This window comes from Ranitomeya variabilis, chromosome 1, assembly GCF_051348905.1.
Source record: "Ranitomeya variabilis isolate aRanVar5 chromosome 1, aRanVar5.hap1, whole genome shotgun sequence".
Lineage (NCBI taxonomy): Eukaryota > Metazoa > Chordata > Amphibia > Anura > Dendrobatidae > Ranitomeya > Ranitomeya variabilis.
Genome location: NC_135232.1, coordinates 415279792 through 415306573, shown reverse-complemented (window position 1 = coordinate 415306573; position 26782 = coordinate 415279792). Strand labels below are relative to the sequence as shown.

At 42.2% G+C, this 26782-nt stretch overlaps 1 protein-coding gene across 4 annotated transcripts in view; it reads left to right on the top strand.

Moving 5' to 3' along the window:
- MPDZ (multiple PDZ domain crumbs cell polarity complex component) overlaps nt 1–26782 on the top strand; it is a 204599-nt gene that overhangs the window by 159851 nt on the left and 17966 nt on the right. For all 4 annotated transcript variants that reach the window (XM_077249224.1, XM_077249221.1, XM_077249220.1 and 1 more), the window contains 9 exons: nt 2782–2865; nt 3592–3785; nt 4595–4742; nt 10552–10638; nt 10953–11049; nt 12280–12320; nt 15968–16090; nt 21576–21680; nt 23090–23202. In XM_077249224.1, coding sequence (XP_077105339.1) covers nt 2782–2865; nt 3592–3785; nt 4595–4742; nt 10552–10638; nt 10953–11049; nt 12280–12320; nt 15968–16090; nt 21576–21680; nt 23090–23202 — 992 coding nt within the window. The remainder of the gene's footprint in view (nt 1–2781; nt 2866–3591; nt 3786–4594; nt 4743–10551; nt 10639–10952; nt 11050–12279; nt 12321–15967; nt 16091–21575; nt 21681–23089; nt 23203–26782) is intronic.

Genomic DNA, 26782 nt, shown 5'->3' with positions numbered 1-26782 from the left:
GGGGCCACACATACCAGGACAGGACGGGGGAGCCACACATACCAGGACGAGGGGAGCCACACATAGCAGGACAAAACGAGGGAGCCACGCATAACAGGATAGGACGGGGGAGCCACACATACCAGGACAGGACGAGGGGAGCCACATATAGCAGGACAAAATGGGGGAGCCTGGTATGTACCAGGACGGGGGAGCCACACATACCAGGACAGTGACGGGGGGAGCCACGCATACCAGGACAGGGATGAGGGGACAATGCATACCCAGCTTATACTCAAGTCAATAAGCTTACCCAGTTTTCCATGGCAAAATTAGGTGCCTCAGCTTATACTCGGGTCGGCTTATACTCGAGTATATACGGTAATTGTATGTTTAGGTAATTTTCCTTCTGCAGAATAAATTTATAGCCAATCAGACTCCTCCTTGATGGTTTTGCATGATGGATAAGTATCTGCCTGCATTTTCAGCATTGAGGACAGCAAGAAATGGGTAATGTTGTGGACCATAGAAGCAGTGGTCAGCCAGAGAAAGTTGGTGTAGCAGATGAATGAGACATCATACTTATGTTCAAAATTGGAGGATGTCTAGCAGTGAAACTAGCTCAAAACTTGCACAAGTGAGACCCGGCTAGACCCAACTACTGTTTGGAGAAATATTGCCAAAAGTGGTCTTCATGGAAGAATTACAGATATAAAGAAACCATACGTTCGTCATGTAAACAATATTAAGCGACCCATCTAGACGTGAAAACGGGAACTGAGGTGCAGAAAATGGCAGCAAGTGCTCTGAACTCAAAATGAGAAATATTTGGCTGTAACAGAAGGCAATTCGTTTACCAAAGGGCTGGAGAGCAGTACATTAATGAGTGTCTGTTGGCAACAGTTAAGCATGGTGGAGGTACCCGACAAGTTTTCAGTTGCATTTCAGCAAATATATGTTTGGTCAGAATTTAATGCAAAGAAATACAAGCAAATGCATATCTATCATGCGGTACCATCAGTGAGTCGTCTGATTGGCCCCAAATTTATTCTACAATAGGACAACTACCCCAAACAAACAGCCAATGTAATTTAGAAATTCTCTTTAGTGTATAGAATAGCCTGGAAGTGATGACATGAACCCCACCAATCCCTGATATGAAAATAATTAAGGTTGTCTGGGAATTCATGAAGATACTGAAGAATTTGCAAAAGCCTACATCCACGGGAGATCACTGGTGATTTCTACAAGATTTTTGGAACATGTTCCTTCAAAAACTGTATGTAAATGTACCTAGAAGAGTTTATGTTGTTTTGAAGGCAAAGAATGGTCACATCAAATAGGGATTTCACTTAGATTTTTCTTTTGATCATTCACTTTGCATATTATTAATCAATAATACTTCTATTTTTGAAAACATTCGTATTTTGCAGCATTTTTTCCACACCTTCCTAAATCTTTTGTACTGTACTGTATATCTTTTGATGAGTGTTATTTAGTATACAGTGATGTGTAGTAGATGCTGACCTGAAATTCCGACAAGGTAATTTATTGCTTCTAATTGGTAGTAGGAAGTTTTTTTCCACACCTGCGTAAGATTTTGAACAGTAGTGTACATGTGTTTCAGAATTGCTAAGCACTTACTACTACTCCATTAATGTATGTAGGTGTTTATTACCCACTCACCACGTGCTCACCACATTCTCTCCTTTTCAGTGCCCACCCACGGTGCACTTACCTGCTTGTCACTTCTCATTAGACCCAGCAAAAGAGTGCACCGTCACTGCGCACTGAAAAGGAATATTCCACAGTGAGCTTATACTAAGCATGTATTGGCGTTGACAACTGACACATGTTCAATGGAGCAGGGACTAGCTGAGCCCCTTAAACGGACATCACTGATGACGCTTCTTTTCTGGGCTGGAAAAGCCAGCCCTATGATGACATCCCGTTAGAGTATTCCAGCATACACTGGGGATTCTCAAACAAAATATCTTCGAAATGGAGCTTAAAAGCAAAGCAGATAGTTGGCACTGTAGGGACTTTTTAGTCGAAGTAGAACAGCAATTAGCGTATTACATTAGACATTTAGGATGTAAATCAACTTTAATTACACACCACTCCTTTAAAGTACAGTCATAGCCAACAGTGTCATACTTCAAAATTGTTCCAGAAAATTATTACAATTACACATGTTTTGCTATACACATGTTTCATTCTTTTGTGTAAATTGGACCACAAAAAAAAAACACAATTTGCCGAAAAAAGGCAAATTGGACATAATTTCACACACAACCCGGACAAAAATGTTGGCACCCTCAACTTAATATTTTGCTGACACCCTTTGAAATAAATGCAGTACATACCGTACATTTATAGGTGAAAACCTATCCTATTTCAGTCCTGATATAGGTAAGCTGACTGTTGTAGGTAAGATATATCCGCCTGGAGAGCAGAATATATGGGAGATTGTGCTTAGATTACAAGGAGTGACAACGAAATAAACTGTTGGTGAAAGTAGGACTTTCAGGGCAATTTTTCACCTTCATTGTTAAAGAAAGATTAGAGCTGGAGTGACAGAGCCTCATTTGCATATCGATTCAAATGCTGATTTTTTTCAGTAATGGAAGAATGGACTGGCCATGTAAAGACATTGCTTGATTGGTCTTTGACATCTTGCTGCCATATGCTCTTTCGAGAAATGTGAAGTATACCAATATTGTCTATTGTCCTGGTATTTATGTAACAATTTTTACTCTCCGCGGTTGTTTTGTAAAATGAACTGGGTTTTTTTTTTCTCAGGGTGCCATTATTATCCATGAAGTTTATGAAGAGGGAGCAGCTTCCAAAGATGGCAGATTATGGGCTGGTGACCAAATTTTAGAGGTAAGCAAGGAAAAAGTTGTAAACACATTGGCCCCAATTCATCAAAGCTTTTGCACCAGAATGCTGCTGTAAAATGTATTGAAAAATTGCTACATTTTAGCTCTACATAAAAATGTTGTGGCTTTCATGGCAGGACTGTGGCTTTGTATAGTCCAACCCTCTGACTCTGACTCCTCAATTTCCCTGTCTCCATGACTCCGACTCCACAGCACTGGTCACTACTGAGCATGTACATAAAGTGCAGCACAGATTCACCTCAACTAAAAGCTGAGATCCTTAGATCAGGAACAGAACAGACATTTATAGGACATTTCATTACTTTCCCAAATTCTTATGAAATAATTTACGGCACATCCTGCATTGTACTACTGTACCCAAGTTATTATATATTGTCGGAGTCGGTCAAATTTTATACCGACTCTACCAAAATGGACACCGACTTCGACTCCACAGCCTTGTTTGATCGTCTCACTGCAATTTTTGCTCAGCTATGACTAAGTGGGTATGAGCTGGGGCAGAACAGAGACGTGGCCCATCAAATTGAAGACTGGAGTAAGGTTTTGGCAAGGCACACACGACGCCTCTTTATGAATCAGGAGCACCTGACTTCAGCACAGTCCGCCTCATCAGGACCGTCGTAAAAATGGCTGGCTTTGATATTCGATGTCATAATATCCCTGTTTTGTTTTGACTTTTTACCTATTGACTTTTGATGCTGAATTTTAGGTCAATTGTCTTGATCTAAGAAATGCCACACACGATGAAGCCATAAATGTGCTGAGACAAACTCCACAAAAAGTCCGTCTGACTGTATACCGAGATGAGGCACAGTACAAGGAAGAAGATATGTATGATATCATGATTGTGGAGCTCCAAAAGAAACCAGGGAAAGGTCTTGGGTTAAGCATCGTTGGCAAGAGGTGAAGTATGCTCTCCACTTGTGTCTGTACATCAGGCTGCTCTCAGATTAGGCGGCATAAACCTGGCGACAGATTCCCCTTAATGAGCGTCACAACGCCTGTCCTTGACCAATCACAGACATCTGTGTACCCTTTTTGCCACACTATTATGGGACTGCTGAAAATAGCAGAGTATACATGCAGTCCCTGAAGCTGTGAATGGAGCTGTGGTCACAAATACACTCTACTGCTGCACTCCCATGGTCAGTGAGGACTCCCCTCTGATTAAACACGTCTCACGTATACCATCGATTTGATGAGTTTAGAGTAAGGGACGACACCTTTAAGAGCTGCTGTTTTGAATATCAGAAACTCCTATCTTCAATTACCTTTGAGAATTTGCTTAGTCCTTCAATTCTGAACCCTGAGGCCTGTGAAAAGCCAGGCCTTAGCAAGGCTGTGCCTAAAGTGATGTAACATCAACATCCATAATGACCGACCATGCTGCAGAAGGCTCGTTTTTGGGAGGACGTGAATCTGGAGGAAAGTTTACTGCAGATTAGCCTGTTTAGTCCTGTAAAAAAAATCTGTGGCACGGGTCCAAAATGGTTTTACGGTTAACCTCCTTTTTACATATGTTTTCTGAATCATAATCCATTTTTAGGTTCAGTTTATTTTATAAACCATACATTCCAAACCCTTGTGCAGATATTTTTTGGATGGGAATGCAAGATGCATGTGAAAATAAGAAAAAATGTAATATTAACTTTGATCTTGCATGTTCTGTTCTAGATGAAGAGTTTTACCATTTCCCTTTTTTTCCTCCCCAGAAATGACACTGGAGTATTTGTCTCCGATATTGTGAAAGGAGGGATAGCTGAGACGGACGGAAGGCTGATGCAGGGCGATCAGATTTTAACAGTAAACGGAGAGGATGTGAGGAACGCCACTCAGGAAGCAGTGGCAGCACTCTTAAAGGTAACTGTTCCATATGGGTATATACATAGGAAAATGTTCTTCTTTGTCACTTAAAGATACATCTTGTCACTTAAGGTATGTACACCTTCAATAACTGTCAGTCCAGCTGTTCTTTTTAACCTGTACATGCGCACTCAGTGTGACAAAGAGTGCATGAGTTTAGAGTGGGAGTTTACAGTATATGGAATAATAGGTTTATAAAATGCCCTTAAAGGGAATCTGTCAGCCGGATTTCATACACTAACCTATTTGTATGTGCATGTAGCTTGTTCAAAGACAAGTCCAGCAATACCTTTACATGGCCAGTCTGATCACCATTACTGAGAAATCAGTCTATGAATTGATATGCTAATGAGGCTTGAAGAACTTTTAATAGATCTGAAGCCTCTGTCACACCAGCTTTAATGCCTGCTTCCTTCTGCTTAACTGACGGTTCCTTTTCCTGAATTCACACAGCATAGAGGCTGTCAGCCAATCAGGAAGAGGCAGTGCTGGATGGGGAATAGACCTGGAGTGACAGAGGTTTTAGATCTATCACAGTGATTTACATATCAATTTAAACACTGATTTATCATTAACGGAGAAACGGACTAGCCACAAAAAGATTTTGCTGGATTTATCTTTAAAAGGGCTACATGCACCAACCTGCAGATCAAAATGAAACAATACAAATGTATTTCCTGGAGGAGCAGTGCTCCTGTAACCTCCCTGTTGTGACTGTCAGAAGAAACAGTAGAGTAGAGGTAAGAATGCTTTTTTAAAATTTTGTTCTGCAGGTTGGTGCTAAAATCAGGTTACTCCAATTTTCTTTGATACATTCTGTCAGATAGTGCTTGTAAAAACGAGCACTTTTGCTATTGATGGCTTGTTAAAATTTGCAGCCGTTTTTTAAAATATTTAAAGGGAATCTGTCACCACTTTTTTGGGATATCATGTAAAAATATCATTGAATTTAGTGTCAGCTCTGCATTATACAAGTACTTTTTATACCTCTTGACTCACCACCAATGATACATAAATGCCATTTTTATTCCTCCCGCGGTGTAGGTAAATATGCTCGGGCCGGTCCGATGGGCGGAGCTTATTGTCCGTCTCTCCCCCCCTCCTCGTCTTGCTGTACGTATTAATTTCTGTGAATATCACAGATAGCGTACAGATACCGCGCATGTGCATTCAAATGGCCTCTCGCACGTGTGCAGTATGCTTTGCCCAACTGTGGGCAAAGCCGAAAAACAGTATTGCGCATGCACCGGCATATGCCATGGCTTTCTATGGCCCGGAAGTATACAAGTATACTTCCGGGCCATAGAAAGCAATCGTGTATGCTGGCGCATGCGCAGTACTGTTTTTCGGCTTTGCCCACAGTTGGGCAAAGCATACTGCGCACGTGCGAGAGGCCATTTGAATGCACATGCGCGGTATCTGTACGCGAACGTAGGAATTACCCAAAGGAATGCGTAGAGCAAGCCAGGAGGGGGGAGAGACGGACAATAAGCTCCGCCCATCGGACTGGACCAAGCTTATTTCCCTACACCGCGGGAGGAATAAAAACGGCATTTATGTATCATCGATGGGGAGTCAAGAGGTATAAAAAGTACTTGTATAATGCAGAGCTGACACTAAATTGAATGATATTTTTACATGATATCCCAAAAAAAGTGGTGACAGATTCCCTTTAACACTTTTCGTTACAGCTCATTGGCTAGGAGACCGACCACTGCTGCTCTGTAGCTTGTAAGCATTATGCTGAAGCTGGCCTGAGGTTAGGAGCTAGCAGCACACTCCAGTGATTGTGGTTAGCCTCAAAACAGTGCTTACCTACTTGTCAGGAAAAAGAGCATGTAAGCACTGCGCATGTTCTTCTGCCTAGCAGCGATAGTTGGTCTTCTAGGCAATGATCTGTAAAGAAAAGTGTTAATATCTCAAGAACAACTGGAAATTTTAATAATATGTAAATAGCAAAATTGCTTGTATTAACAAGAACTATCCAACAATTTAAGAAGATGGGAATGTCTTTTTAAGAAGGAGCTTCCATGTAGTGGGCGAATCCTTTGAGGTCATGTCATATACGTTGCATAGAGTACAAACTCCATCCCTAAACTGTATTCTATAGCGTCTTCCCTCCATGAATATTATAATGTACTGCTCCTTGGGGACATTAGATTGATGAGACGCTATTATGTGGCAGTGTAGAGGTTTCTTTTATGTTATAGGAGGGAATTTCTTTAATTGCATACACCCCAGTGTGAGTGTGGGAAGCTGTACCGTTAGCAGAGGATGACTAGAACCACCAGTAATGTGGCACTACTTATGACATGATGATATTGATTTAAATGTCCTACAGTGATCAACTCAAGAGGTTTACAAATATGTTTTGACCCAATAATGGGCCGATCAACTGGCATTCAGCTTGAGAATGTTTCCGTAAGACTCTACAATGGAGCTGGCATATAAGAGCGAAAAGCTTCTTATGGGAACAGAGAGGTTTGTAATCCCAGTAAACAATAACCACGATGAAAGCTGGCTATTGGTTACTGTTCTGTTTGCACTTAAATGTTTGGCACCTTTTGTCTTTACCCCCCTAAGTGTGCCATCAACTGCAATTTCTGTCCATTAGGCCCCATTGTGAAATCATGAAACTGAGGGAGGAGGCTTATTAAAGCCAAAATGACTCCAATCGAATGGCTGTAATCATATACTCAATGACTCAGGAGATCCATAACTGGATAATAATAGCGAGTTACATCTGATGACTCCAGATGGCAGAACATAAAATAAAGAGCAGCAATAACTATAATCTCCAAAGGCCCTGTTTAATAATCCTATTGATTCCCCCCATGATTATAGTAGGAGACTGCAGCCACGGCTGAACCACAACTTGGGCTTGGTATTTCTTACAATTTAACATTAGCTGAGAGAAGCGTTATTCTGTGATCATGGACGTCACCCAGCCTAGGACGGGTATAGTCCAGCCCATATTGTACCTTCTTGTTCCCATATAGCCGTCCGCTCTAGAAGGGAGTATAGCAGCACAGCGCACATGTAGTAGTGACGTCATTGCTTCTTGCTGCACCCGGGCGATGGCGCGAGCCAAAAGGCCCATGGGGAAACGGTCATTGTGGAACCGTCGGATTTAATAAGGCAAGTTCTTCACATTCATTTTTGGAAGTGCCATTTTGAGAGTTATTATTTTGGCTGCAATGCCATAGGACGTGAGAGGTTAAAAGAGCGGATCATTGTGTAATGTAGATGTACAGAGAGGCTCCCTAATATGTCTGCTGCATTGGGGGAGGCATTCAGCCTCTTAAACTCTACATATCCAGCTTTTATCATCTATGCCATGTTTGAATACAAAATCTGTGCTAAATAATTTTTTTAACCCCTTCACAATAAGGCCAATTTCTGTTTTTGCATTTCCGTTTTTCCCTCAGCCGTAACTTTTTTTTTTTTTTTTTTTTCTGTCCACATAAACATATGAGGGCTTGTTTGTTTCCCCCCTGCACAGACATAGTTTTAAAACACAACATGATGCCTGCCTGGAGCCACCTATTGGGAGCATAAAATCTTCCTTTATATCAGGGGTGAGGAATCTTTTTTTTTTTTTTCTGCCAAGGAACATTTGGATCTTTATCCCATTGTTTGGGGGCCGTACAAATTGTGCACTAACTCTGCCCACAAAGTGCGTCCTGTCGCTGGCCCTGGTGTCAGGACGTAATCTTTCATTGCTCGCGCCTCAGCGTTCAGTAGTGGTCAGTGCGTGCACATGTTCCCAGAGCAAGTAGTAATTAGCGGGCCTGCAGCCATCAAAATACAGCTGCTGGCCCAAGCACTGCGGTCCCTGGGAATCTGCTCGGAGGCCGGATGAGAGGTCCGCTTCTTACCCCTGCTGTATATGGAATTCCGTGCATAACAGTATGCAGTCAGCTCCTGGGTTCCCTCTAGTGGTGACTGTAATAGCCAGCATGTTTTAACCCCTTAATGACCGGAGCTTTTTTTGGTTTTGCGTTTCCATGTTTCGCTCCCCTCCTTCCCAGAGCCATAGCTTTTTTATTTTTCCGTCAATATGGCCATGTGAGGGCTTGTTTTTTGCAGCACAAGTTGTACTTTTGAACGACTTCATTGGTTTTACCATGTCATGTACTAGAAAATGGGAAAAAATTCCAACTGCGGTGAAATTGCAAAAAAAAGTGCAATCCCACACTTGCTTTTTGTTTGGCTTTTTTGCTAGGTTCACTAAATGCTAAAACTGACCGGCCATTATGATTCTCCAGGTCATTACGAGTTCATGGACACCAAACATGTCTAGGTTCTTTTTTATCTAAGTGGTGAAAAAAAATTCAAACTTTGTTAAAAAAAAAATGCGCAGTTTCCCGATACCCGTAGCGTCTCCATTTTTCATGATCTCGGGTTGGGTGAGGGCTTATTTTTTGCGTGCTGAGCTGATGTTTTTCATGATACCTTTTTGGTGCAGATACGTTCTTTTGGTCGCCTGTTATTGCATTTTAATGCATTGTCGCGGCGACCCAAAAAATGTAATTCTGGCGTCTTGATCGTATTTATTGCTACGCTGTTTAGTGATCAGGTCAATCCTTTTTTATTGATAGATCGGGCGATTCTGAACGCGGCGATACCAAATATGTGCAGGTTTGATTTTTGTTTTAATTGTTTTATTTTGAATGGGGCGAAAGGGGAATGATTTAAGCTTTTATGTTTTTTATTTTTTTCCTATTTTTAAAACATTCATTTTTACTTTTGCTATGCTTCAATAGCCTCCATGGGAGACTAGAAGCTGACATAGCCTGATCGGCTCTGCTACATAGGAGCAATACTCAGATCGCCCCTATGTAGCTGAATTACAGCATTGCTATGAGCGCTCACAACAATCCGGCATCGACAACCATACATGTCTGCAGAAGATCTCTGGTTGTTATGCCGACGCACCGATGACTGCCGATCATGTGACGGGGGTCAGCAGTGCGCGTATTTCCGGCCGGATGGCCGGAAGCACTTGTTAAATGCCGCTGTCAGAGTTTGACAGCAGCATTTAACTAGTTAATAGCAGCGGGTGAATCGCTCACCGCCAAAGCCCACATCAAAGTGGGTGTTCTGCCATTGGACGTACTACTCCATCTGATGGCAGAAAGGGGTTAAATCTAAGGCTATGCAGGACATTTAAAGGGGTTTATTAAAAAATATCAGAACCGCAGTAAATGATGTAAAAAAAAAACCTTAGTTGCCTTTTCCTCTTTCTGAGCCAGCACTAGTGCTATGGTTGTCCTCGCAGTTGTTACTTACAGTCTGCACATGACCACTGCAGCCAATCAGTGGCTGTGGAAGTCATGTGACAACCTTTACTGACATTAGTGTTGAGCACAGGTGTATGACGCCTGACTGTGGAGGCCGTTGGGTGCGTAGGTGGTCTTGTGCTTGGTGTCTGGACCAGGAGCAGCTCTTGAGTATCCGCACCGGATCATTCGGGAAACAAGAGCCAAGTTATTTTTGTGTGTGTGCATTTGTTGCTTGTTGTATTTTCATTTTTCACCTCCTTAAATATTGCATTCTAGGCGATCATACAGTCATGTAGCTCCATAGTTATTCTCTTTATCTTTCTTTGTAGACATAGGTGAGTGCTGTTACATTGATGACATAGGACTTGTGCATGTATATACAAGCTCTGACCCACCTCATAATTTAGAAATGGTTACTACTCAGAAATAGGGGGGACTGCAGTGTCAGACACAAATTGTGTGGCAGCTAGTTGTAAGATATCAGTGTGGACAGTTGTTACATTAATGCGTATATGTCTAAGTGCTCCTTAGGTACGGTGAAGCTGGAGGTCGGAAGAATTAAAGCTGGACCTTTCCATTCTGAAAGAAGGACGTCCCAAAGCAGTCAAGTGAGCGTTAATAAAAACCCTCATGTCTCCACATTGTATGCTACGTAGCTGAATGCAGTCTAGTGTTCTCTGTTATCAGCCATTTAGGCTGAGGAGGGGGACTATTGTCCTCTTTAATGGCATAAGGCCAGTAAAATGTCTGCTCCCATGATCACCACTGATGAGACCCTCTATAAACATTTGTACTTGGGATTAATAATTCATGAAAAAGGATAATATACATGATCCCAGCCCTGGAAGATGCTCTCGTATTAGTTGCTGACAATGTGAATGAATGAAATATCACCAAAGCGTCTATATTTCTTGTGTTGCAGGTCAGTGACGGTAGTAATAGTCTTACGTCATTCAATTTTCCACCTTCTGGTTCTTTCGCAGTGGAGACAATTGAGAGTGTGTCCAAAAAGAACGAAGGTAAGCCTTGCAAGTCAGTGCTGCCCCAATTTACAGAGCAACATTTCAGCCACTTTCATTGAGCTTCCGTTATTCATTTTCAGGCAGTTTCTCATTTTCTGGCATTTTATTCTGATAGATCTGAGAGACACAGTGGCATTGGTTGTTTGCAGGCTTCACCTAGGCCTCATGTACACAACAGTCCCATTATGTATGTAGGTATGCTCGTACTACTGTGTGCCACCTAGTGGTGCCTCTGTGTAGCACCGCATTGCCTCCTATCAGCGGTGAACATAATACGCGTACTACTACTGTGCCACCTAGTGGTGCCTCTGTGTAGCACCGCATTGTCTCCTATCAGCGGTGAACACTATACGCGTACTACTACTGTGCCACCTAGTGGTGCCTCTGTGTAGCACCGCATTGTCTCCTGCAACCCTCAATCTATTGTCTTCTTCCCCACCATCCTGTAGAATGTAAGCCCACAAAGACAGGGTCCTCGCCCCTCTGTATCAGTCTGTCATTGTTAGTTTGTTTACTGTAAGTGATATCTGTAACTTGTATGTAACCCCTTCTTATGTACAGCACCATGGAATCAATGGTGCTATATAAATAATAATAATAATAATAATATCAACAGTGGACATTATATGCGTACTACTACTGTGCCACCTAGTGGTGCCTCTGTGTAGCACCGCATTGTCTCCTATCAGCAGTGAACATCATATGTGTACTACTACCGGTACTACTACTGTGCCACCTAGTGGTGCATCTGTGTAGCACCACATTGTCCCCTATCAGCAGTGAACATTATATGCCTTACAGCAGCTTAATCATTTTTCTTATCCTTTTTTTTTTTTTTTAAATTGAAATAACCGAGGGGCTAATTTTGGCTGATAGGTGAAATTGGGTCTCATGTTTGTATCATTTATTAGCACTACTTATGCTTATGCTATGGTGATGTACACCCATTTTTCTTATTCACTTCTGTATGTTGTTTTCTTACTTCTTCAGGTTAATGTGACTTTATTATGGCATTGTCCAAAGCAAAAATGTGTTAAGTACTAATTGTATTAAACACAAAAACGAAAAAAAAATGAGCTGCCAGTCTCTGCCAGCACTGGCGCCTGGCATTACTGGTTGTTCTTACATTGTCCTCCCAACATTTAGCAGCCTGGCTCTGATCCATGTGCAATCCATCTATTGTGCATGTAACATCAACTTAAAGGGTTTTTTCCTTTTCATCCACAGCTCCTGATATTCAAGGACTAAGGACAGTTGAAATCATAAAGGTATTTTCTATATGTAAAACACAGTGTCCGTTAGGGGGCTAATAAAAAATATAAAAACATAAAAAATATAAAAACATTAAAAATGTTCTTAAAAAAACGATGTATAAAAATACCGAGAATTAAATTGCCCTCCTTTTCTCCAAATATAAATAACCAAATCTATTAGGTTAATAAAATGAACATGTTTCGTATGGCTGTGTGCACAACTATCCGATTTAGTAAAACATTTCTCCCTTTTGGTGAGTGCTGACACCGGAAATGTAAAAAAAAATAAAAATCAGAAAGTCGAATGGACCCCACAATGGTAGCAATAAAAACAACAGCATGCCATGTAAAAAAAAAACAAGCGTCAGAACTGAATCAGATTTTATTTTTGCTATTTTTTTTCTTTAAGTGATGAACCAAATATCAAAGTTCTATAGCCCCCATTCATCCAAGTGTTTTGACTACAGAAAATTGGCACTTCGAAAAGTTGCATGACATTTTTTCGGGGGCATGACAGTGCCTGTACATCTAACTCTTGGCCAGACGTGGCCAACTTTACATTACAAATCTTACTCCAGTCCTTGACTGACATACGATTTGTGGCGAGGTGCATAGTACTTGTAAAATACGCCTAATTTATTAATGGAGCGTGCCTCCTAATGAATTGGGCTCCTCTTAGGCTGCCGTCACACTAGTAGTATTTAGTCAGTATTTTACATCAGTATTTGTAAGCCAAAACCAGGAGTGGAACAATTAGAGGAAAAGTATAATAGAAACATATGCACCACTTCTGTATTTATCACCCACTCCTGGTTTTGGCTTCCAATACTGATGAAAAATACTGACCAAATACTGCTAGTGTGACGGCACCCTTACTCTATCATGCCCCTTCATTAAGACTAGCTTGTACAAAGCCAATCTTAATGAATCAGCACCTAAGAGTCATTTGTACCACCAAAGTGATCATTCTAAAAACCAAACCTATAAAATATCGATACTTCACTTTTTTCTTTTAATCTCACCTCAATTCACATTTTTGTTCCCATTTTTGGTACATTATACAGTAAAATGAATGGTTCAAAACTACAACTTACCCCACAAAAAAAGAAGTCCTCCCATAGCTATGTTGACGGGAAGACAAAGTTATGAATCTGTTACGGCTAAGGAAAAAAAGCAACAAATGGCTGCATCTCCAAGTGGTTAAAGTGGGGCTGTTTCCAATCAGTCTAAAATGTCCTATTCTTGAGAACTACTATTTAGGCAAGTTCCCAAAAACGTGAGCAGCAGGAGCTTGTGTGTATAGGGGTATATGCAGAGGTGGCCATTGTGCTTGAGAGGGTCTAAATCAGGGGTGCACAATCTTTTTTGGCCCAAGGGCCAATTTGTCATTCTGAACCAATCCAGGAACCGCACTAAAATTGAAGGGGTAATCCTTTCTGTGACACTTGTGAATATTGAGCGTATATACCATAAATTCTACTTGTAGTAAGCATAACGCACGAGCCCATTTCCTCTATCCACTGGATGGGCAATACTTCAATATAAATGACAACATACTGACCCCGGAGTTCTTAGACTCCTTTTAGTCAAGAAGCATTATTTGAATTTAATAACAAGATTTCTTTATTAACATGTAAAACAAACACATTTAAAACCAATACCTCACAATCAAGAATAAACCAAAAACAGAGATCAGCGAAATATAAATACAGTGTACCCAGGTGAACCTTCCTCCTATTTAGTTAAATATACACCTATCATTACATTCCATGGGAAATCAGTGCGGTAAAAAAGGGGACTCAAGTTTGGTGTTTAAAAATACACTATTAAGCCCTATTATCCTCCAATAAACGCATCAAGGAGTAAATTACTCCATAGAGCAATGGGACAAATCCCCACTAGAAGGTTTAGCACATACAATACTTTATGGATCCTGGTAGCCTGCTGACATCAAGATCATATAGCAAATACGCCCATAATGAGCTGGACTGGACAAATTGCCAGCCATATACACACAGCAAGCAAGCTATACCGCACGGTTCCTAGCTAATCCGTACCTGCACCTCCCATATTGAAAACTTAGAATGTATAGTGAAAGTGGAGAGCATGGGTATAATCCCGGTTCAAAAACATATTACCTGAGCGCAGTCACTGCAAACACAGACTCTCAACCTAGTGGCACGCTGTAACTCCGTCACGGACGGGTGACGGAGTTACAGCGTGCCACTAGGTTGAGAGTCTGTGTTTGCAGTGACTGCGCTCAGGTAATATGTTTTTGAACCGGGATTATACCCATGCTCTCCACTTTCACTATACATTCTAAGTTTTCAATATGGGAGGTGCAGGTACGGATTAGCTAGGAACCGTGCGGTATAGCTTGCTTGCTGTGTGTATATGGCTGGCAATTTGTCCAGTCCAGCTCATTATGGGCGTATTTGCTATATGATCTTGATGTCAGCAGGCTACCAGGATCCATAAAGTATTGTATGTGCTAAACCTTCTAGTGGGGATTTGTCCCATTGCTCTATGGAGTAATTTACTCCTTGATGCGTTTATTGGAGGATAATAGGGCTTAATAGTGTATTTTTAAACACCAAACTTGAGTCCCCTTTTTTACCGCACTGATTTCCCATGGAATGTAATGATAGGTGTATATTTAACTAAATAGGAGGAAGGTTCACCTGGGTACACTGTATTTATATTTCGCTGATCTCTGTTTTTGGTTTATTCTTGATTGTGAGGTATTGGTTTTAAATGTGTTTGTTTTACATGTTAATAAAGAAATCTTGTTATTAAATTCAAATAATGCTTCTTGACTAAAAGGAGTCTAAGAACTCCGGGGTCAGTATGTTGTCATAAATTCTACTTACAGGATTCTTGCCTCCAAATAGAATCTGCTCCTAAATCCGCATCAAATACCGCGTCAAATACTCTTTGAATACATTTTCGACTATTGGGAAAACCTCCTTTAGCGCGCACAGCACTGTGTTTTCACGCTACTTTGAACATTTCTCAGTAAAACTAATACGAAGCTTATTCGAAGAGTATTTAAAGCATTTTTCTCTTTGTGGATTTGCTGTAAAATCCACTTCGAAATCTTTGTAAAAACCTGCACATGGCTCTCTACAATAGACCGTGGGTTTTTTGCTTACAGCCTAATGTTTCAGAGCTCCCATAACCTACAGTGGAACGAGCCGCGAATGTGGAAGGCCTCCTCTCTAATTCTAATTCTGGAGTGCCAGCGGGTTATGGGACCCCATTCTCCAGTGTACCATTAGTATGTGCCAGTCCTTGCTCCTTAGCTGCCGGCCACTACTCTTCTTCGTGTGGCTGCCCACATGTAGATAACCTGGTCTGTCCATATGATTGTTGGCCGTACAGAATGCCACCGCGAGCCCTATGTGGCTCCTGGCCTGCAGGTTGTGCAACCCTGGTCTAAAGGTCCGTCTGCCAAAGAGAACAGTATTACCAATGGCACGTTGTAAGTGGAGTACCCAGTTGCTTGTAAAGAGTACGTTCACCAGTGCTGTAAAGGGTATGTTTGCTATACCTCCACCTAAGTTGAGGAAATCATGTTTTGCTCTCACATTGAGCACAGGAAAGTCTCTGATCACTAATTCTTAAACATAACGCTGTTATTCATTTTCACTCTGTTTTTACAGGGCCCGTCAGACTCGCTCGGTATCAGCATTGCTGGCGGAGTTGGCAGCCCCCTTGGGGATGTACCTATCTTTATAGCCATGATGCATGCAAATGGAGTGGTGGCCCAAACGCAGAAGCTAAGGGTAAGGATAGTATCATGATTTGTCATTTCGTGAATGGTTAGATCTCATATACACTGATTTAGCTTATAAAACCTCACTATGCAAAGAGAGGGCCACACAAAGGGTAAGTAGTCTGGTGATGAGCGACAGTGCTTGGGTTAGGTGTTATCAGCGCATGCTCGGGTGCCAACCGAGTGTCTTCAGCGTGCTCGAAAATATGTTCAGTCCCCGCGGCTGTTTGACAGCCACAACACATGTAGCCACAGCGGTTGTCGAATAGCCGCGAGACATGCCGCCTCGGGGACTAGGACATATTTTTCGAGCACGTCGAAGATACTAGGTTAGCACACGAGCATGCTCAGAGCGCGCTCGCTCATCACTAATAATTACTGGTATATAAATTAATTTAGTAAATACTCTTTTCTGGTGCATAAACTATGTCAAAAGAACAAACAAAATATGCAATAGATATAGCACACTGAATATAAAGACGTAGGCTAATTATATAAAAATAGCCATATTTTATTTCAAAGAGTAAATTACCTATTCACCATCTGTAAAAATAAAGTGCATTCTTTGCTCCATATCCAAAAGTATTACTAATTCATTGGCACATGGAGAACATTGTAATGGCTATTAGGAACTAAACAGGGAACATCGTCATCAATTTCAGGAAGACATGAGTCAAACAACTGTTGTAGAAATATGTAGCAATCACTACGAACAGTCCCAAATAGGCATATATGAGATGGCCAAGGAGCTTTTAATTGGAGTAATCGTACCACAAGTCCCAGCAATGCCGCTGCAAGCATGAATCCAGAAACGCTGTATCATTTACCAGCTTATCTAAAATTCTGTTGACTATGGTAAAGTATTACATCACTGGGTGATATTTTTAGTAGCCCAGTAATTACATATTATATGTAGAAAATGATTGCATTATTTGGACACTGGTTATTCCAAGTATTCAGTAATGAATACAAAAAAAAATTATTTGTTTCTTAGTAAATTATTTGGCGAAGTAGTTTGTGTTCATAGACGTGAAGGGTTCATAGACGTGAAGGGTTAAAGTGAAATTACGCCGAACGCCAAGGAATTTTGTGCCAGAAGCGGAAGAGCATCTTAGTTAAGATTTACTAGTAAACAATGTGTTTTTTTAAATAATATTTTCTCTATTGTTAGGATTGAAACATAGAAATATCATTTTAGGAAAATCTTTTTAGCAAACTGTGGTTTGCCCACCAGATGGCAGCATATAACCAGATTTCACCAGTATGTTCTTGGCTTCGTTCAGTCTCCAGCTTTTACAATAGCTTTACAAATATAAAACAATGATGAATTGTTTCCTGGTTTCTTTGAAGTTTTGACTTTTATTAGCTTGGGGAGGATCCTTCAGCCATGGCATCACTAACCTTTATATTTTGGGTTCTTTGTATGTTTTGTTTCAGAATATTGACACCTTCTTTGTAAGAGTTTTGAGAGTAGTTCTCGGAGAACTTACGTTCATTCTTAACGTGTAAAAAATGGTATCTGGAAAGCTAAAAACCAAGTGGATGACACAGACCATATTCTTATGGTTAGGTGTATGCTTTACGTTAATTGTCACATGTAGAGTCCTCCATTTATGTAAAATTAGCTATTCTTTAAGGTAAACTCGTACGTATTTCTGAATTTTTCCCTTCACCCATGACAAAACACCTGAGAGAGGGATCCTACCACCAAGGACAGGAAATCTACTGGAAAAAAAGGGCGACACCTCTTCCCACTCAGTTGGTTTCCTGTCCTTGATGGAAACCTACTCCTGAAAGCGAGCAATGAAGAGAAAAGGAGGAAAAGACTCTTATCCAGGCCTGTCCCCGGCATTCGAAAGTGCAGGCTACATGCCTGTAGCGCTGGCCCTGAGGTCCCTGGAAGCGCCATCCGCTGGTCCACGGTGGGCTCAATCATACGTGCGGGCGATGGGGACATTATGCCTTGCACGTCGCTCTCGGTCTGTGAGGGCATGCTGGAAGTGGCGGAGGTGTGCAGGAAGTGACAGCACTTTCCGTTGACGTCTCGGGCACAAGGCACTCTAGGATTGGGCATTCCTGAGTGACGTCAGGTGGGCACCGTAGGGTGAATGATATCCAGGCACTTTCAATAAACCCTCCTTATAAGCAGGTATATGAGGAAAGGATTGTATTAAGGCCGGGGTCATACTTGCGAGTTCAATGCAAGAAACTCGCGCATTATTATCCGGCACTCAGGACCAGAGTTTGCGGCTGCATATACTGTATTTCTATGCAGCCGCGCGCCCTGGTCCCGAGTGCCGGCGGCAGTGCCCGGGACTTGATGCGAGAGACTTGCGCGAGTTTCTCGCATTGAACTTGCAAGTGTGACCCCGGCCTAAGATCTGAGCTGGCCTAGTTTCCCAAGGTGGCCTTAAAATTTCATAGATTATCCTGGCCTCGTTCTGTAATAACCCTAGGAATTCAGTAGAATAAAGATTTCATAATCTCGATGTTAGAAGAACAGTGATAGAATACATGTCTGAGGTAAAGCTAGTCCTTGTTTGTAGCCTTTAAGGGTAACAGAAAGGGGTATAAGGTGTCAGAAAGTGCGGTGCTTGAGTTCCTGATGGCATCAAATCTCACTCCACCAGAGCTGTGACAGCCTCCTGGGCAGAGAAAGCGGAGGTATCTATTGATCAGATTTGTAAGGCCGCAACCTGGTCCTCACCCTCTACTTTCTTTAAGCAATGCAGACTAGATCTATCCTCCTCCGCTGACTTAACCTTTGAAAGAAGGGTGCTGCAAGCTGTGGCCCCTCCCTAAGATGTTTCATTTCTCCATAAATCTCTCAGGTGTGCTGTCATGGGTGAAGGGAAAACACCAAGGCTACTTACCGGTAGTTGGTTTTTCAAGAACCCATGACAGCACCCGTATATTCCCCCTGTCCTTTCTCAGTGTGTTCACTATAGATTTGAGTAAATTGATGTTGGTGTGGTTATGTATATAATTTTTTTTTTGAGGTCCTCTCGTGCTCTATAACCCAACTTATGATAGGGAGAGATGCCGTCCTTTTATTTCAGTAGGTTTCCTATCCTTGGTTGGTGGATCCCTCTCTCAGGTGTGCTGTCATTGGCACTTTCTTCAGTGCTCAATCAGGGTAACTAGAAGCCTTAACGGGGTTGTCTCATCCTCCGCAAGAGTGCACCACCCCCCATGCTTCCTGATTGCTGCTTGATTGACTGTTTGGACCAGCAGCATTGTCACGCAGATGGCCTGAACTGTGTGCTCTCCAATGCTGCAAGGCAGCTTTGTTTCTGCAGTATCACTGAAGCTGGCTGGGATGAGGCGATAACTGTTCTCCAGCAATCCCCTGCAGTTTCAGAGCAGCGCTCACAAGCTGAGATGCTTGGAAGGTGTTTGTAAGCACTGCCTAAGATCCGCCACTACTGCTAGCCTGCAACAGTAGCTGGTTACTAGGCAACAAGCAGGAAGCCAAATAAAAAATCCTTCTGTTCTTGAAACGGGAGAGAATTTATAATATTAATAATTACATTTTTACAAGCACTTTGCAATTTATCCCATTAATGATCATGAGAATAACGCTTTAAAGGGGTTTTCTGATCAGAGAACACTTAAGGTATGTTTTCACGGTCAGTATTGGCAGCGCTTTGGACGCAGCACATGTCCGCTTCATCCAAAGTGCTGCCGGCTTTTGTACGCGCGGTGATTCCGCATGTGTTCATTCAATCATGTGGAATCAACGCATCCTATACACTGTATGGGTGACTTTATCATGTGGAGACTGAGCGTCTCCGCAAGATAAATAGACATGCTGCGGTCTGGAAAGACACGCCGTATGTCCGATTACGCAGGTGAGCCGGAGACATCCCTGCACGCATGGTGGAGATGGGATTTTATGAAATCCCCTCCACTGTGCTGTAACATCTGGCCACTGCTGCTGTACGCAGCATCCAATCCGCAGCATTTACTGACCGTGGAAACATACCCTAAAAGTTGAGATCGGGGTGAAATCAACTTTGAAAATATATGGCAATTTGTGAAAATTCACAACTTTCCCTGACGTTTTCACTGATATTTCTTTTTTCCTCTGCTAAAACCACACTGCAAATATACCATGGATTTCCCAGGTTTTGAATATGGGCTAACCGTTCAGTCGTAGGAAAGGGTAGAGGGCTGATACTATATTTAGAATTGTCCACTTGGAGCTAGTTGGGGTATTCCGTAGCTGCTGGACAGTGCATATGGGTGGACCCACCTACTACATACCTTTAGTTATTATTTAGGTCATGTTCAGATTTGTTGCAGATTTTTTTTTAAGGATTCCACACTTAAAATTTGCAATAACATATGATATAAATGTCATTTTCAGAACCAAATTCAGTAGACATTAGTAGACTTTCTGCTTACAGACATGAGGGATTTCATAAATTGCCATCATGCCAGTCATGCCATGGATTTGCCTTCTGACACATACTGAGCCCTCATTTAAAGTCACGGTGGCCCAGTGGATAGCACTGAAACCTTGCAGCGCTGGGGTCCTGGGTTCAAATCCCACCAAGGACAACATCTGCAAGGAATTTGTATGTTCTCCCCATGTTTGCGTGGGTTTCCTCCGGGTACCCTGGTTTCCTTCCACATTCTGTGGGAATACTGATAGGGAATGTAGATTGTGAGCCCCATTGGGGACAGCGATGATAATGTGTGCAAACTGTAAAGCGCTGCAGAATATGTTAGCGCTATATAAAAATAAAGATTATAGTGACTACTTAAAAGATCTTCCTACTGAGAACCTCCATCACCAGCTATTTTCATCACATTAGTAGACTGAATGGACCTGCAATGAACTTGTTGATTGCCACTTCATTCACTTCTTGCCATGATCCTGCAGCTAAGGGCTTTGGTCAAGGATCCCTTATTTTAGCCCCATTATCAGCCCCTGCTAATCTTCATTTTTCCAACCATTCAGTGCATAGGTGAAAATGTATTTGGCCTGAACACTCCTTTATAATGTACTGTAGTTAATCTAGATTTCAGTATTCCTTTGTAAAGGGATGTCCCAGGATTAACTTCCACCAGGTTAAGACAACAATCTTAGGTATTTCTTACCCTCCCCATGTCCAGCAAAGCACTTTCTAGCTGGTCTTGTTGACAGGCTCCAGTGGTGACTTCAGGAATTCTTCACATGTGACCGCTGCACCCCATCATTGAGCTCATCTTCTCTGTCGATTTAGGCAGAGACGCAGCACAGGACTCAGTGTGAGGAACATGTGAGTTTGTTATTTTAACCTAGCAAAAGCTGTTGGGTAGGGGAAAGTTATTCCCAGAGAACCTTCTTGATGCACAACTATAGGAAAAATTACAATTGGGAAAAGAGGTGATTCCTTATGTTCATGTCAGTATATAAGTCAAGTGCTCTCATAATAATAAAGTATATTTTGTTCCTACTGTGATCTGAGACGGTGAGTGACTCTTTGTCTTTCTCTTCATACACAAAGGTTGGCGACAGGATTGTTAGTATTTGTGGGACACCGACTGAAGGAATGACTCACTCGCAGGCTGTCAGCCTCTTGAAGAATGCCACAGGCACAATGGAGCTGCAGGTAACACTACTCGGCATTGTTCAGCGCCATTCATGCAGCTCCTGTTAATCCACTGTCAAAATAAGCTCTCCTTCCCCCTGGATTAACAATGCAGCTACATAAACCTTCACGATTTTACATATTGAGAAAGACTAAGCAGATTTCAATAACTTACTTTACAGTTGTAAGGTTAGAAGGGCAGGTTTTTCTCAAAAATAATTGTGCCTATAGGGACAAGGTTACAGGTTCAGAAGCCCCTTGGGCACATTGGCTTTGAGAGTATGACACTTAGATGCCTTTCCCAGGTTATGTTCCCCAAGGTGCGGCAGCCATTAGAAGATGACAGGTAGTGATATTTTCCTTGCTGCCTATGACAGTAGATTTTTGGTAGTTAAGGACAAGGTGAACCTTCCTAAGGAGGACCTGTCACTTGCTAAAAAAAATAGAGGTAAATACCTTGTAAAAATCTATGAGCTCACCTTCTTCTGTCACTACATTATGATTGGTGCTATGTTACTACATTGCAGAGATATTCATGTTTGTTTCTTTTAGAATACAGTGTGGGAAATTTCTGTTTGTAGTCCAACTGGTTGTTTCTTTGGACTCTTCTCTTGGGGTATGCACTTTCTCACCTCCCTCCCAGATGCAGCCATTTATAGCTCAGTATTGTCTGAGTCTGATAGCTCTGCAGCTCATCTAGCAGTCTGTGATTGGCCGTGTCTGGGAGGGAGGTGTGAAAGCACATACCCCAAGAGAAGACTCTGAAGAAACACCCAGTTGGACTGTAAGAAGAGATTTCACATAGTGCACCCCAGAGTAAAGAAATGTGAATATCTGTGCAATGCAGTGACGCAGCACCTAAAGCAAAGCGGCAGAATTGGGATGCACAATGTGTTTAACTCAATAGTTTCAGTAACTGACACATCCTGTTTAATGGGAACCTTCTAGCTTTCAGTGCTGTACAAATAAGTGCCAGCATGAAATCCTGACAAGGTTTTATTAATCATAGTTTGTAAAATGTGTCCTATTTGTGTATTTGGAGAAAGCGGTCAGTCAAGCCGACCAAGACACGGAGAAGCCAGAGAAAGGAACTCAGCAAACTCAATACTTGTGTGGATTTACTGGCCTCAGTAGTAGTCTTATTTTGTATTTTGTTGAGGCACTCGATTGGCTGCAGCGGTCACAAGGTGTACATGCAACGTCATCACTACAGCCAGGTAAAAAGAGACTGAGGCAAAGAACAGGACTGGGCACTGAAATACAGGAGATTAAAGGGCTTTGTAACACTTTTTTTATTTTATTATAATTTTTATCAAAACTCAGGAAACTTCATTTAAATTCCGAACAGTACTAATTAAAGCTATAAAAAAAAAAAGAGAGAAAAATGTAAACCATAGAAAATGCAGTAATGTTCATATTTTACCTTTCAGGTTGTGGCTGGGGGGGACGTGAGCGTGGTCACTGGTCAACAACAGGAACATGTGGGCACTGCAGTCAGCTTTTCTGGCCTTGCTTCAAGCAGTATATTGCAGGATGATTTAGGGTAGGTATTATTTCACAAATCATGCACATATTCTGCTACTATGCTCTAACCTGTGTAAAATCTTATCATCTCATACAGTAGGTTTTTTAGGATGTATTTACGAATACTAGTTTATGGCTAAATCACAGCAAAAGAACCTATCACTTTTGTAAAGAAAAACGTTCCTAAAGCTGCAGCGTTTTTATTGTCCTAAAATTGTCTCATGTAGTGACCTTACATGTTGAACATTTTATACTTTTCTAGTAACTGTTTAGAATTTGTAGATACTTCTTGAAACCTACAGTGTTTCCCTGAAAATAAGACCTACCCCAAAAGTAAGCCCTAGCATGATTTTCCAAGATTTTTGGAGTATGCTTGAAACATAAGACCTACTCCAATAATAAGGTCTAGTTACAGTCAGGATGGGGGGGCCTGGTCAATTGCGCAGGGCCTTCCTCTCTCAGGGGCCCCCAGCATTTCTATTCTGAGGTTAAAACTGCTTAAGGACATTTAGTGACATCACCGTGATGTCACAAAGAGTCCTTTAATTGCAGGAGTGTAGAGGAGCTAAATAGGAGACAGGCTGGTATGCAGGGCAAACTGGGCAATATCTCAGGGCCCTCCGCTAGCCTTTCTATTTTGGGGTTGACTTCTTAAGGACTTTTGGTGACATCACAGTCATGTTACCATGGTGTTACCAAAGGTCCTTTAACTGTGGGAGTCTAGAGGAACTGAAGAGTAGAATGGCTGGTATGTACCGTATGTGCAGAGTGTATTTATACATGTGTGTAATTATATGTGAATAAATGCCAATGCCAAGAATAAAAGTAGATTGTTGTTCATGTAAAAGAGATAACACATCCCCTAAAAATAAGCCCCAACCCATCCTTCAGAGCAAAAATTAAGACCCTGTCTTATTTTCGGAGAAACACAATACTTTAAGGCATATAGCAGCGTCTTCTTAACATGTAATATCTGATATTTGTAATAAATCATTATTGCTATGTAAAAATGAAATGACCCTTTTAATAATCCCGAAAACCTTATAACAAGATTCCTTTTGAACCAATGCCCTCCAGCTTATTGACTGATAGAAAACCACTGCAGTCACTCTGTGTGACTGCAGACCTATGAATTCCCTAGCGCACGTCCTGTGTGCTGCGAGATTCGCTGGTTTCAGACCCAGGACCAGAGAATATGCATGAGTTAGGCTTCTATCACACTTGCGTCGTGTGACGTACATCTCAATCCGTCGTTTGGGGGGAAAAAAGGATCCTGCAAAAGTGCCCGCAGGATGTGTCTTTTTCCCATAGACTTATATTGCCGATGGATCGCGATGTATGGCCATACGTCGCGTCCGTCGTGCACTGCATGCGTTGTGTTTTGGCTTACCGTCGGCACGAAAAAACATTCAAGGAACGTTTTTTCGTACGTCGCGTCCGCCATTTTCTACTGCGCATGCGCAGCCGGAACTCCGCCCCCTCCTCCCCGGACTTTAGAATGGGCAGCGGATGCGTTGAAAAACTGCATCCGCTGCCCATGTCGTGCATAATTTTCACAACGTACGTCGGTACGTTGCGCCGACGCTTAGCGACGGACCCGTACCGACGCAAGTGTGAAAGAAGCCTTATACATACTCTAGGTCAGTGGGCGTGGCTTTGCTCCACACACTTGTATGGAGTGAGGCCGCCCTCTAGTTGGACACGCCCACTGGCCGGCCGCATCACTAGACGGGTATGGAGCAAGGCTGCGCCCACTGGCCACGGTATGTATAACTCATACTTACCTTCCGTTCCCAGGTCTGAAACCGATGAATCCTGGTTTCAGGGGGATTCACAAGTCTGCAGTCACTTACTGTCTATGTGGCTCAGATTTTTTATGATTTTTTTTTACCATCTCTGCGTAAAGTTCTACATCAACAAACCATTGTTGATACAAGGTTTAGATAAAGCTGCTTCAGGAATGTGATCTGTTCATTATTATAAATGAAAATCTGATTCCAACTCTGTCAGTTATTTACTATGATAACATAAGGACCTAAATAAGTAAGCGCAGAAGAACAAACAGACCGACACTGCTCCAAAAGTACAATGTGCCGACCTGATGAAACCCACTTGTATGGAGCCACTCAGCACAACAGTAAATTACACACTAGTCCCTATATTTTTTGTTTTTCTAATTTGTCACAATCTGTAATTAAAAAAAATTCGGAAATAGTCACATAAGGGACACAAACAGCGATTGGCCAGATTGATTATAATGGGTCTGATTTCCCATAGGTATTCCTTTTAACGGAAAAAATAGAACTGCGTCCTGTGCTTTTCTTTTTTGGTAAAAATGATGGGTCCTGTGATGATGCCTCCTAACGGAGGTACCGACGAGCTATTAGTAATCATTGTGTTATCATCCCAGACAAGGTACATTAAAAGGTAACACATATACAGTACATAGACCACACACACAGTTAGTCACAGCTCATCTTCCTTTCCCCCTGCACAATGGCCTCTGCACATTTCCCAGACCATGCCCAGAATACTCCCTTATAAATGTACGAGAGTCAGGTCCCGTCTATAGCTGTTATACTTTGCTGCATGTGACATGGACTATATAACTAAATGGTGTACACAGCATATATATACTGCTCAAAAAAATAAAGGGAACACTCAAATACCACATCCTAGATATCTCTGAATGAAATATTCCAGTTGTAAATTTTTACTCATTGCATAGTGGAATGTGTGCAGAACAATAAAACCTAACAATTATCAATGTAAATCAAAATGAATATCCCATGGAGGTCTGGATTTGGAATGATACTCAAAATCAAAGTGTAAAATCAAATTACAGGCTGATCCAACTTCAGTGGAAATGCCTCCTGACAAGGAAAAGATGCTCAGTATTGTGTGTGGCCTCCACTTGCCTGTATGACCTCCCTACTGTACAACGCCTGGGCATGCTCCTGATAAGGCGGCGGATGGTCTCCTGAGGGATCTCCTCCCTGACCTGGACTAAAGCATCCAACTCCTGGACAGTCTGGTGCGACGTGACGATGACGGATGGAGCGAGACATGATGTCCCAGATGTGCTCAATTGGATTCAGGTCTCGGGAATGGGCGTGCCAGTGCATAGCTTCAATGTCTTCATCTTGCAGGAACTGCTGACACACTCCAGCCACATGAGATCTGGCATTGTCCTGCGTTAGGCAGAACCCAGGGCCAACCGCACCAGCAATGGTCTCACAAGGGGTCTGAGGATCTTATCTCGGTACCTAATGGCAGTCAGGATACCTCTGGCGAGCACATGGAGGGCTGTGCGGCCCTCCAAAGAAATGCCACCCCACACCAGTACTGACCCACTGCCAAACCGGTCATGCTGAAGGATGTTGCAGGCAGCAGATCGCTCTCCACGGCGTCTCCAGGCTCTGTCACGTCTGTCACATGTGCTCAGTGTGAACCTGCTTTCATTTGTGAAGAGCACATGGCACCAGTGGCGAATTTGCCAATCCTGGTGTTCTGTGGCAAATGCCAAGCGTCCTGCACGGTGTTGGGCTGTGAGCACAACCCCCATCTGTGGACGTCAGGCACTCAGACCATCCCCATGG